This window comes from Aureococcus anophagefferens (genome assembly GCF_000186865.1).
Source record: "Aureococcus anophagefferens unplaced genomic scaffold AURANscaffold_9, whole genome shotgun sequence".
Taxonomy (NCBI): Eukaryota; class Pelagophyceae; order Pelagomonadales; family Pelagomonadaceae; genus Aureococcus; species Aureococcus anophagefferens.
This window is the reverse complement of record NW_008705569.1, coordinates 1467231-1480927: the sequence shown is the minus strand read 5'-3', so window position 1 is coordinate 1480927 and position 13697 is coordinate 1467231. Positions and strand designations below refer to the sequence as shown.

Sequence of the window (13697 nt, the reverse complement as noted above, 5' to 3'; positions counted from 1 at the left end):
CGCCACCGACGAAAGGCAGAGCCTGACGTCGCTACGTCCGTTCTTCGAGCTTGGTGTCGTCAGCGTGACGCGCGAGGAGTTCTACATTGGCCATCTGTTACCAACTCTGGGTGAATCTCAACATGACCAATTCCAGCTATTCGACAGTACATCAGGGCCGCACCTCGTGGATGTCATCACGTTTGCGGCGTTGGACCGACGCAGCGAACTCCTGCGACTGTGCCTCAGGTACAAGGACACAAATTCCAAGCAGGACACCGTGCCATGGCCCTACGCCCGCGTTCCTGGTTTGCGCGTCGTCCAGGTCAACCGCTGTGTCTCGCCTCTGCACTACGCGGCGGCTGGCGGATGCGTCGAATGCATCAAATTGCTCGCTGGCTGCTGCGACGACGCAGTCCGCTCGCCGGACCACACCGCTCTAAAAGTTTCCGTGAGACACGGTCACACCGGCGCGATCGCGCATCTGCTCCGCGCGTATTGCTATTCTTCACGGCAGATCGCGCACGCGTTTCGCTGCGCCATCGCCAGAATCCGTCTCAGTCGTCACGCCTATGTACCCGCCTGTAGTCGACCTATACCAGATTACTACGGCACTATTTTCTTACTCATTCGGTCCGACCTTATCGTCCACCACAGTAACCTCATCTTCGTAGGATCCCATGACCACATTTCGCTCAGCAGCTACATCGAAGATGCTCTCACTGCGGAGCTTAACCGTTTCCGTCGCGGAAGTAAATTGCAGCCGGCTAAACTCGAATTGCTCCGATTCCTCTTGGATGTCGAGCGATACGGCGCGTTCAAGTCGTGGCAGGACTCACAGCTGGGGTACATGTGGAGTCTTAGGACAGCTTATGAATCCAAAACGATCGAGACGTCGGCTGCGACGCTGATGCACGGGTCGACGATCTGCGCGGCCAGAGATACCGGTGACGGCGACGCGGCGCACGCGAGCAAGCGCCCCAAGTCCATCAAGACCCGGTGCCGACCCGCGCCCGCCGTCGCGGACGCGCCCGCCGTCGCGGAGACCGCCGCCCCGGAGACCGACGCCGACGCCGCGCCGGCCGAGGCCGAGGTCGTCGAGGCCGCCCCGGCGAGCCCCGCGGCGCCGCCGGCCGCCGAGGCGGCGCCCGAGCCGGTCGTCGCTACGCCGGTCCGCATCCAGCTTCCTTCGCCCGCGTCCGCGGCCGCGGCCGGGGCGCTATACGTGACGTGCTCGCGCGTCGCGGCCGCGCGGTCGCCGTCCGCGTCGCCCGTCGCGCCCGTGCCCGTCGCGCTTTCGCCGGCGCCCGTCGCCGACGACGAGGCCAAGCCCGCGGCGAAGAAGAAGAAGCGCATCGTCGGCAAGAAGTTCGTGAAACTGCTACTCTCGGATCTTCCCGACGACGTCTTCGGCCGCGTGCTCGACTACTGGCTGAGCTACGACATTGCGCAGAAAAGTCCAACATCCGTTGTCACTCACCAAGAGCCTGAGCCGCCTCTGCGCCGCCTAATAGGCCCTGGGGCTGCTGGATTTCAACTCACCCGTGGAGGACGCGGAAAAGTCGACGTCATGCTCCGGGAGATCCACGGGCCCATGGGCGCGTGGTACGCGGCGGACGGCCGCGCGGCGCTTCGCGCGTCGCACGGAGCCTATCCGGCGAGCGCCGAGGACCTGGAGTCGTGGCCGGCCTTCGAGCAGATCACGCTGGCCTTCCACGTCGAGCGCGACACCATTGCGACGAGCGACCTTTAGCCGGCACACGTCAGTCCGCTCGCTTCGACGAGGTCGGGCGTGTGCCCGACCATTGCGTCGACCCCTATCGTCGGACGCAACACGCTGCTCTCGCACACGCTGTCCTCGGCAGTCGTGCGCGTGTCTCTTGGCGACGCGCGCTTGCTACGCGCTCCCCTTGTATGCCGTGATACCAGCCCCGCCTCCGTAACCCCCATGTTCCCGCCGCCTTCGCTGGGCTAGGCTCTGTCCGGGCTCGCCGTGATCGAGCTCGAATGTAGTTCAACACTAACCCGACTAAGATTGGCAGCATACCAGCGCGCCCGAAAAATTGCGGTGGCGGCACATCGTAGCACAGCGGCGTCATGGTGAACGAGGATTGCGATGTCGTCGACGCTGCTGCGCGCCTAGAGCGCGTCGGCTTCGACGCTCAGGACGATACGTATGCGTGCGCTGAACCAATGCTCGCGGTCAATTCTCTACGCTTCGTCCTGTTTCCCATCGAGCACGACGACATCTGGCAGATGTACAAGCAGGCTGAAGCAAGCTTCTGGACGGCCGAAGAGGTAGACTTGTGTCATGACGTTCAGCACTGGGACACAAAGCTCAATGACAAGGAGCGCCACTTCATCAAGCACGTGCTGGCATTTTTCGCAGCGTCCGACGGCATCGTCAACGAGAATTTAGCCCAGAACTTCGCGACGGAGGTGCAGTGGCCCGAGGCGCGCTGCTTCTACGGCTTCCAGATCGCCATCGAAAACATCCACTCTGAGGTATACAGCCTCCTGATCGACACGTACATCCGCGACGCCCAGAAGAAGCACGAGTGCCTGACGGCCATCGACACCATGCCGTGCGTGGCCGAGAAGGCCCAGTGGGCGCTGCGGTGGTGCGACCCTGATCACGCGTCGTTCACCGAACGGTTGCTTGCATTCGCCGCAGTCGAAGGCATTTTCTTCTCGGGCAGCTTCTGCGCCGTCTTCTGGCTCAAGAAGCGGGGCCTCATGCCCGGGCTCTCCTTCTCCAACGAGCTCATCGCGCGGGACGAAGGGCTGCACTGCGACTTCGCGTGCCTGCTGTACTCGAAGCTCCGGAAGAAACTATCTGACGTCCAAGTCGCCAGCATCGTCGGCGCCGCGGTCGACATCGAGAAGAGCTTTGTCGTGTCGGCGCTACCCGTCGAGCTCATCGGCATGAACTCCAAGTCGATGTGCAAGTACATCGAGTTCTGCGCCGACCGCCTCCTACTGGAGCTCGGCTACTCCACGCTCTACGGCGCGACCAACCCGTTCGATTGGATGGAGCTCATCTCGCTCCAGGGCAAGACGAACTTCTTCGAGAAGCGCGTGGGCGAGTACGCCAAGGCGCGTGTGGACGTACGCGCGCAGCGGCTCGAGTTCCGTCTCGATGATGACTTTTAGCCCCCTACGAAGCTCGGCGCCGTAGATGGGCTAGAAACGCGACCACCCGATCTGCTTGGGCTGCCAGTACCCCCACCAGCCCTTGTCGCTCCGACTACCCTAGCACTCCCCGACGCTAGAGGCTACTCCCGAGCGATCCTAACCAGGCGGGGCCTCGCGCTGATCGTGAAACCCGAGCCGGGTTCGTCGACCGTCGAGGGTCGCTCTCGTCAGCGGCCGTACGTCCCCCCCCCAAAAACTGCACTTCAACATGCAGACGCAAACATGAAAATCGCAAATGGAGTGAGCCGAAAGCTAAGGGGCAGCTCGCAACAACGATGTGGCGCCCGCAGGAGCTTTTTGGTCCCGCCGTCATTCCGTCAATAGAACAGCGCATCGCGGTACGCTCAGCGACGCCGGGGCTGCTCGCACTCGCACAACGCAGGTGAAGACGATGCTTGGACACTACTACAGCGATGCCGATGCTGGGAGCTTCGAGGCAGCCTACTTCGCACTATACTTGGAGCACTTCAACTCGGCGGACCGCTACGTGTCGTTTCTGCGCAGCATGTCCGAGCATGGTGACGGCTTCGAGGCCATCAGCTACGTCATGGTCCAGTCTCAGGTCGAGTACGTCGCACCGAAAGCCGACGGCTGCGGTCCGCGTCACTAGACTGTTCCTCGTCGCTTATCGACGCACGCAGGCATTCCGCCGCACAAGCTCCACCCCGTCACGCACCAACCGTGCGCCACCAACGCCGCTGGTGCCAACATGCTCGAAACGCCGACGATCGCTAGTCGCGGCAACGCGACGGCCGCGCTCCACGCGGCGAACGAGTCCAACGCGCGCGGCTGCGCGACGAGCCACGTCGCGCCCGAGCCCGAGGGGAGCGACGCCGACACCTGCGTCGTCTGCTTGGAGCCGCTCTTGCACGGTCAGGCCTGTGTGCTGCCGTGCGAGCACGCCTTCCACTCCACGTGTGTCGGCGAACTCATCGCTTTCTCCGATCAGACTCGCGCCCTCACGAGAACCTCAGCGAGCATTCACTGCCCCCTGTGCCGCCAGTGTGTTCGCACGCTCCGCCCGACGTGCGCCAACCGCGGTTAGGACACCGACGAGGCGCATTCTTGTCGCACCTACGAGTGTACGAGCGACGCGCGTGCTAGCTTGTAATCACCGTAGCGTGTTACCACGCCGCCCATCTCCGCCGAGAGCATCGAGCGTGTCGCCGCAACCGAACTCGACGCGAGCGTCGTCGACGCGAGCTGCCGCGATGTTCAACGTCGTATTAGCTCGATATGATATAAACATCTTATGATACTGTGACTTGCTCGAAAAAAGAGGCTGCCTCATTTTTTTGTCGGCAGCCCGCGAACGCTAGCCGCACCGACTCGTACGCGATGAACACGACACCGAAGATACTCGAGCGCACCTCCGCGCCGGTAAGCCTGCCTCCATCGTTGCGTGTTCATCTCGACAACCGGCCAGTGCGAGATCAAGAGGAGCAACTGGCAGCAAACCAGTGGTCGTCGACATTTGTATCACAGCCGCCCGTGCGGGCCTGCGCGCGTAACCGCTCCTACCTGGATGACGTCGAAGTCGACGACGTGGAACGTGACGCGCAGACGCCTCACAAGCGTGCACGAGCGGCTCCAACACCTCACGCTGCAGCGCATCCGCATGTCAAGCTCGACTCGCTCCGAACTTACCTGCGAATCCACGGACAAACTGCGACGCTACAAAACTGGACTGTCGAGTTTACTCGACGAGGAGACACGATTTTCGTCGACCCGTCGGGCCAAAGGTACCGATCCCGTCGTCAGGTGCTGGTGTCTTATTCGTCCGAGCGTCCCTCGACGACGCTCTCTTCATCGCACCATGCACCGACGCCCGTCTCAGCAACTATAGGTTCCAATAGCCCGTCTCCGACAGGCAGCTCATCCTCGAGCCTGGTGCTAGAAACTCCGACTAGTCAACTTTCTGGAAATAGCACCACGACGTCTGCGAGCGCCTACGACTGCCCGCTGGTGCCGACAGAACAGCAGGTGCGCGACATTCTGGGGGCTGCAGCTCATCGAGCGGAGCTGGGACGACAGCGATCCGCACTGCTCGCTCGCAAGCTCCTCGACGGCTTCGCGACGCCGTCCGCGGACGCGCGCGTCCTCGAGCAGGCGGCGACGTCCGCCGCTCGCCTGGCCATACTAAGCGAAAACAACGACGCCCTACAAGCCGACCTGCCCTTCGACGGTTTCGAGGCCAACGTCGAGCATATCTTCGACCTCGCCGTGAAGACGTGCGGGCGCTGGCACGAGTTTGCCGTCGTCGCTCGGACTTCGCTCGACGGCAACCCGTCGTCTACCGACCTCGAGCAATTTGTCGCCCGTGTCCTTCGTCGAGCTGCCGAGCACGAGCAGGCGGCACGAGAGCAAGCGCGGGCTCTAGCAGCTGCACTACACGCGCTGCTACTTGCAGATCAATTATGTGCGAACAACGGCCACGACGGGACGTCGACAGCACCCGCGTCGCCACTCGATTTGGCCATTGCCATCTCCCAGTGTGTCACGGCATCGGCGTCCCGGCGAGCAAGTTTTCTGCGTAAAGGCAGCGAAGATTTCAACGTTCCTCTTCGCGTATTGGCGGCGGACCGCGGCTCGTCGAGCTGCAGACGCGTGGCTATGGCTGCCCTCCACATGTACGGACGATTCGTCGACAAACGCGTCGACCTCGCCTGGACGCCTCTCGAGTCCTCGGCCGCCGTCTTCGGCGCTGACGCCACGACAGCTACTACCTGGACGTCTTACAAAGCTGACAAGTGGAAATGGTGCTTTCTAGGCGCGGCGACAGACGACGCTCTGAACGTCGTACTCGTGGAGCTCGCCCGGGCTGCGAACGTGACGGCGGGCCTCGATCCGCGTCATCCGGCAGTGGCGACTGTTCTTGGCGCCATCGCCTCAGCAGAGACCGCGGAACCTGGATTTGGCACCCCGCCGGCGGTCCGAAATGACGTCGACGACGACATAGATTCCTGGTCGTGGGTCGACGATATCGTCGCAGCCGCGATCTCCGTGCATACTCCGACGTCCATTGTTTCGTCTGATCACGTCAACGTCATCTCGTTTCCGCCGCGATCGCTCGACGACGTCGTCCCTGGCGGCATCGTCGTCGTGTACGGCGGCGGTCATAACGCGCTTGCGAATTTGCTCGACGAAGCCGAACTCCTGGGAACAGGCGTCGCAGGCTACGTCTACTTCGACAACAACGCCGAGGCCATTTCGTTGGCGTTGGAACACTGGCCGGAGGATGCCCCCTTTCCTCTCGAAATACCCGGGATGTACGGAGAATGGGCCGCTGGCGACGTGCGACAAATGATCGACCCGGCGAGGCGTGCTGAAATCTTGCGAGGGCGACGCGTCATGTTCGTTCTCAATTCGCCAGGATGTCGGCTGCACGCGCGCGTGAATCGAAATCGCACGTCGGCGGATACTGGCGACCTGGATCTCTTCCTCGAAGCCGAGCGCGAGCTGATCGCTGACGCTCGCCGGGCGGGCGTGGCTCCGCCCCACGGTGCTCTCGAGGCCGGCGACGCACCGCCCCACGTCGCGGCGGTCATTAGTAATGTGCTCGAGCGCGCGGTCTTTCGCCGCGACGCAGCCGCAGTATCGGCCGTACGTCGCCTGCGCACCTTCGCCACGAGCTACGCTGTGCGGTCCATTGGACCAAGTCAGCGCGCCCTGTTGCCCTCGGATGTCCTCAACGCGTACCTCGACGAGCACGGCGACGACGCGCTTTTACCGGAGTGGGGACGAGGGTTCTCGCTCTACGACACCGGCAAAGCACGAACGCCTCGTGCGTTTGCTCCGCCTCCCGCGGGGCCGCTCGAGCAAGCTCCAGCGGCCGCTTTGGCTCGAGCGCACGGCGGGATCAATTTCGTCGCGCCACCGTCGCACGCCGGCGAGCCGCTGCGCTATCACGCGCTTGGCCTCAAGGCGACGACGGTGCTGATGGGCTACACCGCCGATCGCTTCACGCGGTCACCCGGCCTCGCGAACAACTTTGCAGCGTCCTGGAGAGCGCTCGGAAACACGATCGAACGCAAATCGTTGGCTTCGATCGTTTCGCCTTGGATCGTCGCGCTCAAAGCGGCACTGCTAAGATCGAACGCACACGCGTCGTAGCAAAACATCATCAGAGACGGACTCGCCAGCTCAATCTACCTACGCTCGCGCACCTGGTGTTTATCCTGCCTCCCGCTCAACCCTTTCGAATCGATCGAGCCTCCCTCCCCCTCGCCGACCCCCTCGCGAGACTGCTAGTCACCATCGGACACCCAGCAGCCCGCCTCAAACTAAGCCGAACGAAACGTCAACTGGCCGGCACCCGTGTCGACACGGCGTCCTAGTCCTAAAGCATTAGTCCGTGTCACGGCTGCGCGCGCGTCGGCTCGTCGCGGCTGCCGGTTCGAACCGGATCGTTGTGAACGCGCCGACTAGCTCGTCGGGCATCCGCCCGAGAGGGCATCTCAGCCACAGCGGAATGAATTATTACCAGCGCGACGAGCCGGGTAGGGAGTCGCGCGAGACGGCGCCGCCGTTGGCGCGTGAGAGGATGCGTAGGACAACTCCGCCATCGTCGGAACCCAACTACCTAGCGTCGGCGACCGCGCGACGGCGGTGCCTCCATGTCCACTCTGATCGGAGCAGTCGTCAAACAGTCACGGGGCGGTACGTGCACGTCGTCGTCTGCACGACGAGGTTCGCGACGGCGTCGAACAGGACGACGTAGTCAGTGTCGGTGGGGTACAAGATGTTGTGGAACATGTCGACGTCGACGCTGTCGTAAACGCCGAAATCTCCGGACCGGCGCCGCAGGCATCCTATGATCTGCAGCGACTGCGTGCACGCGCCTGCGACGGCGAGCGAAATCGATTACTCGGGCAAGACGGGACCTCGAAGGCGCTCCGCCAGCGCATCGCCGAAGAAAAACACGAGATCATCGTCGTCGGCAAGTTCGATGTCTCGCACCGTTTCGGCGTACACCAACACTTTTAGAAGGTTGGCGCCTTCTATGTTGCGCACGATTAGGTAGTGTATCAACGCGACCAGCTCATTCAACGCGATACGTTCGCGGTTGTAGTCCGGCAGTGCGAGAGGCTCCCATTTGCGAGGCATAGCTGCGGAATGCAATTAAAGGCACGATGCCGTCACTTACGCGACTTCACCGCAGCCGAATATGAAGCGAGACATGATCCGTGACCTCGCCGGGCTCCAGCAGAAAATGTACGCTGACGGATGGACCAAGGAGGAGAAGCAGCGGGGCGGCGACTCGACGCACGTCGACAAGTATTACCGCCCGCCCGCGAGCATCGGCGGCAAGCGCTGCCGGTCCATCCTCGAGGTCGCGCGCGCCGCCTACCCGTCGCACCTCGTCGCAGCCGCCGTCGCCGACGACGACTGGGTCCCCGCGGCCAAGGAGCTCGTCGAGGCCTTTTGCGGCCAGTACGGCCGCTGGTACACCGCCAAGGTCGTCAAGGTCGACGCGGCCGCCGGCAAGGCGACGGTCCACTACTGCAACTGGAGTATGGGCTTCGACTCGGCGCTCGCGTTCCGGCTCCTGCGGCGCGACGACGGCACGCTCGACGCGACCAAGGACAAGACGGGATCCGCCGTGTCGCGCGTCACGGGCGAGGCGACGCCGCGCGGCCCCGCGAAGAAGGCCAAGGGCCGCGCGGCCGACGACGACGACGAGCGCGCCGCCGCGCCGCCGCGCGCGCCACCGGCGCGCGCGGCGCCGAAGCGCGCGGCGCCGAAGCGCGCGCCGCGCCGCGCGGCCGCGAAGTCCGCGCGCGCGGCCGAAGCTGCCGCCGCCGCCGCCAACGACGGCGACGACGACGACGACGTCGACGACGACGACGACGACCCGCGGGAGCTCCGCGTCTGCGCCGCGTGCGACGCGGCGGGCCGCGGCGTGCTCCACTGCCGCGTCGCCGAGCGCCACACCGGCGGCCTGTCGCCGCTGGGCTTCGAGGCGTTTGCAACGTGCATGGCCGCGACGCCGTCGCCCGCGGAACCGCACGACGGGCTCGGCGCCGCCGCGGCCGTCGACGCGCGGCTCACGGGCCTGCGCGTGCCCGCCGAGCTCGTCCCGGCTGTCCTGGACTTCGCCAATCGCGAGCCGTCCGCGACTTCGTCAATACAGGGCGGCCGCCGATCTGTTTACGTCGAGGGCGCCAAGTCGAGCCGCTTCCAGAACTGGGCCAAGGGCAAGCCGACCGGCGACGGCAAGGGCGGGTCGAAGGCGCCGCTCGACCACGACCCCGACGCCGTGGCGGGCGGGCGCCGCTGGCGCATAGCGCGGCGGTTCCTCCGCCGCTGCCGCTGCGCCGTCGCGTTCCAGGCCGCGCACCAGTGGCCCGGCGCAAAGTCCGTGCGGTTCAGCGACGACGCGCTCTGCCTCGTCGGCGCCGACGAGGCCCAGGTGCCCCACGTGGACCTCTCCCCGGGCCAGTGCCAGGCCGTCGTCGCGCTGAGCCGGGGCTCGCCGACGCTCGTCTTCGACGGCATCACGCCGACAGTCAAGGAAGCGTTCCGCCTCGCGTGCATCGACCCGGCGAGCACGTCCATGTGGGCGGACCTCCTGCGGACGTCGCCGGCGCTCGCGCTGCCCCGCGACCGGATCTTCGCGGGCATGCGCGACGCGACGCGCCGCGGCGAGGTCCCGGCGCCCGCCGCGGCGCCCGCGCCCGCGCCCGCACGGCCGCGGCGCGGCGGCGACGACGAGGACGCGCCGCGGTCCAAGGACGTCTGGAACGCCGGCTCGATCTTCGTCGGCGACCACGCCATGGTCCACGCGGGCCCGCGCGACGCGATCCGCGACCCGGCGTCGCCGCGCGTCGTCCTCTTCACGACGTTCGTCGTCTCGGACTCCGTCGACGACGGCGGCGTCGGCGCGTCCTACGACGTGCGCGACCAGTACATGCCCTACTTCCTCGCCGAGGACGAGACGATGCCCCCAGAGCGGGCCTGGGCGCTCCTCAAGGAGTGGAAGAAGGAGAAGCCCTGGTCCCACTACCCCGGGGACAAGAAGTCCAAGGCCGTCCACCGCCTCGCCACGTCCCCCGTGCTCTCCCCCGCGACCGTCGCCCAGCTCGTCGCCGAGCTGCGCGCGCCCGAGGACGAGACCGCCAAGTCCAAGAATGACGGCGCGCCGCGTCGGTCAGCGCGCAAGAAAGAGTCCGTGGAACACTACGTCGCCAACTCGGCGACCGTGGACAACATCAAACGCAAGCTCCTCCAGGACTGACCTCCTCCGCCCCTCCCTAAGGCGCCTCAAGTAGGAGTGGGTTCACGGTCGCGGGGCTCCGCGCGCGTCGACGACGTCGTCGGATCTAGAGCCGTCGCGACGCGTCGCGGCGACGACGTCGCGACGGCGCCGACTGGGCCGGCGCGCAGCCTCGCCGGCTCTGCTCGGGCAGCCCCAGCCAATGGTGGGCGCCGACATGAGCACCCAGTCCTGGTGGTACGCCGACGACACGCCGATCCTGAGCGTCTTCCTGATGATGACGAGCAAGGACACGGCCAAGTGGAAGAGCGCGGGCTGGACGCGCTACGCGACCTACTGCCAGGCGAAGACCATCGGTGAAGCCTTCGAGCTCGGCGCGACGCGAGCAGACATCAAGTACCATGTCGAGCGCGGCAACATCACCCTCGAGCCGCCGACGGCTGCGGCGCGGAAGAGGCAGGTCGCGGCGCTCGAGGAGCGCGCGGCGGGCGAGACCGACTGGCTCGAGAAGCGCGCGGCGCTCGACGTCGCGGGGAAGCCGCTGAAGGAGCTCGCGGGGTCGCCCGAGGACTGCCTCTCGCGCGGCCACATTGTCAGGCAGCTTCGCGACATCCACCCCGACGCGGGTCTCCGGGGCCTGCGCCGCGCGACGCCGGCGATGCCTTGCTTCACGCTCGTAAACGCCGCAGGCGACACGATTCACAGCACGTCCCACGAGGGCCACGAGCAGCTCGTCGCGACCTGGTGCCTGCGATCGGACGACTGCGTCCTCGAAATCGGTGGCGGTGTAGGCGCCGTCTCGACGATGATCCAGAAGATTTTACGAAGAAAGTCGGACCACGTCGTCGTCGAGCCCCAGGACCACATGTGCGACACGCTCGAGCGCAACAAGGCTCTTCACACGTCGGGCTACCACGTCGCGCGCGGCGCGCTGGCCAAGGGCGCCGTCTTCTCCTGCGCGACGGCCGCGCTCGACGGACCCGACTCCCGCAACCAGCGCCAGTGGATGTTCAACATGACGTCGTCCAGCAAAAACACGAGGTCCGTGCGCGTCGCGTCTCTAAACCCGAAGCAGCTCCGCTCCAAGGTGTCAAAGCCCTTCACGGCGCTCGTCGTGGACTGCGAGGGCGCGTTCCCGAGCATCATCGAGGACTTCCCGGACCTGCTCGACGACGTGCGCGCGGTCTACCTCGAACGTGACGGCCCGCCAAAGACGAACTATACCGCCGCGGACAAGGCGCTCGAGCAGGCGGGGCTCGCGCTCGTGCTCGCGGCGTCGAAGCATCGCGTCTACGTACAGGCGACGGCCGCGGACCACGCGACGCGCGGCGTCGGCACGCCTGCGCGCCTCGCGGCCAAGTGCGACACGAAGACTGCGGCCTCCTGCCGCAGCGAGCGCGCGGCGAAGCAGGGCAAACCGAAGCCCGCGCTGAAGAAGCGGAAGCGCGCGGGCGCCGCGCCGCCGCCGGGCACGCGCGTCGACGTCCTCTTCGACGACAGCGTCCGCTACCCGGGCCGCACCGCGGCATGCGTGGCCTCCTACAAGGAGCCATCCCGCCGTCGGAAGCTACGGAACGACGGCACCTGGACGAAAGACGGCGTCAAGATAGGCGCGTGATCATAAACCACAAATAAGGGTGACTTCTAGATCTGCCGAGTCACCACGGCTCGAGTCGCAGGAGCGATTCCAGAGCGCCGGTTCCTAGCGGAGTGAGCTTCACGATTAAGCTGCGAGCGCTTTAGGAGCGTCTGGCGTGTGCAACTCGCGCGGGGCGCGTGTTCGCGCGTCGTGGTGGGCGTCTCGGAGCCGTCGGTTCGCGGCTCGCGTTCTCATCTCGGGTCCGTCGGGTCCGCGGCCATCATAGTCTCGAAGGCTGCATCTGCGGTCGACAGCGCGGTAATGATCGTATGGTGGCTCTCGTCCACGAACCAGCTCTCGTAGACGCGTTTCGCCGCCGCGAGCATCTCGGGCGACGGCGTGCCGGCCTTGCCCGACGGCACGGGCGTGCACGCCGGCCGGTTCCAGTCCCAGCCGTTCACTTGCTGGCCCGTCGCGTGCAAAAATACGAGAAGCTCGGTTCGCGACCGGAAGCGCGCGCCGTCGGGCGAGAGCCAGTAGGTTTGGGGACGGCCCTCGTCTTTGCGCGGGATGTGGTAAAGCGTCCAGCCGGCGCCGAGGCCGACGATGGCAGCTCCGCGCGCGCCCTGGCCCGCGCCGGTGCAGTACGAGAGCGCACACGAATCCAGCGTCGCGGCGACGTAGCGTTTCTTGTAGCAATATAGGCACTTACCGCAGCCGAAGCTGGACCCCCGGCGCACAGCTGCAGCGCGCACGCACCCAGGGCACGCATTGCATCGCGCGGCGTCGTCCAGTCTTTGCATTCTTTTGGCAGCCGAATTCAGGCTACTATCCGAACATTAAAACATGCTGCAACTTGGACCAAGAAAACCTCTACCTAGCGAAATCGTAGAAACAAGCTTGGTGTACTCTCTTTCGCTTCGAAGCACTGCAACAGCGCGATGGTTCCGGACGGGGCCGTGGACGACGGCAGCCCCAGCGCCGGATCGGCGTGTCTAAGAAAAAAAAAGCCAAAGCAGTGAAGCCTGCTCGGCATTGCTTCCTACCGGACACTCTAGATTATAAATCCCGCCCGGTGAGGGCCGCCCCGCGAGGGCGCCGGAGGCGGGTCGCCGGCCCGCCGGCAGAGCCTCCCGCAGGGACCGCCGGAGGCAGTGGGCGCCTGCGTCGCATCGTCGACGTCGCGGTGCGTGCGGTGCGTCTCGGTCGCAGACGCGTCGCTGACGGAGCGGGCCGTCGACGACTCGCCCGCGTGCGGCCTCCTGCCCGTCACGGTGCAGCAGCCCTAGTTTCGTAGTGGATCTCGGACAAGCGGCGGGCAGCGAAGGGCCCTCAGCGCGCTCGATGTCAGCGGACGACGACATGCATGTCGCGAAGAGCGCGGCGCGTCCCGTTACGTGCACGGGCGCGGCTGGGAGATCTTCCACTGCATCCCGCTCCTCGACACGATCCACGGCGACCTGCGGCGCTACGGCTTCTTCGAGGTCGACGGGTGCCGGCCCGCGGGCCTGCGACCTGGCTCGCATGGTGTGTTCGAATGGTGGCCTCCATGTTCTCGGCACTCGCAGGAGGTCACGTCGAGGATATCGGGCATCTCCTCGATGTCGGCGCTGACATCAACGAGACGGACCGGGACGGCCGTACGCCGCTGTACGTCGCGAGTCAGGAAGGCCGCGCTGCCCTCGCCGCGCTGCTCCTCGATCGCGGCGCGGACGTCGACAAGGCGGA

General features: G+C 65.6%; 1 protein-coding gene across 1 annotated transcript; it reads left to right on the top strand.

Annotated features, from left to right (window-relative positions):
• Positions 1-2172: 2172 nt before the first annotated feature.
• Positions 2173-3132, top strand: RRS1 (hypothetical protein; the record flags this gene model as incomplete). Its single annotated transcript, XM_009038777.1, has 1 exon — positions 2173-3132. The coding sequence occupies one exon, from the start codon at positions 2173-2175 to the stop codon at positions 3130-3132; it is 960 nt and encodes a 319-aa protein (XP_009037025.1).
• Positions 3133-13697: the final 10565 nt, after the last annotated feature.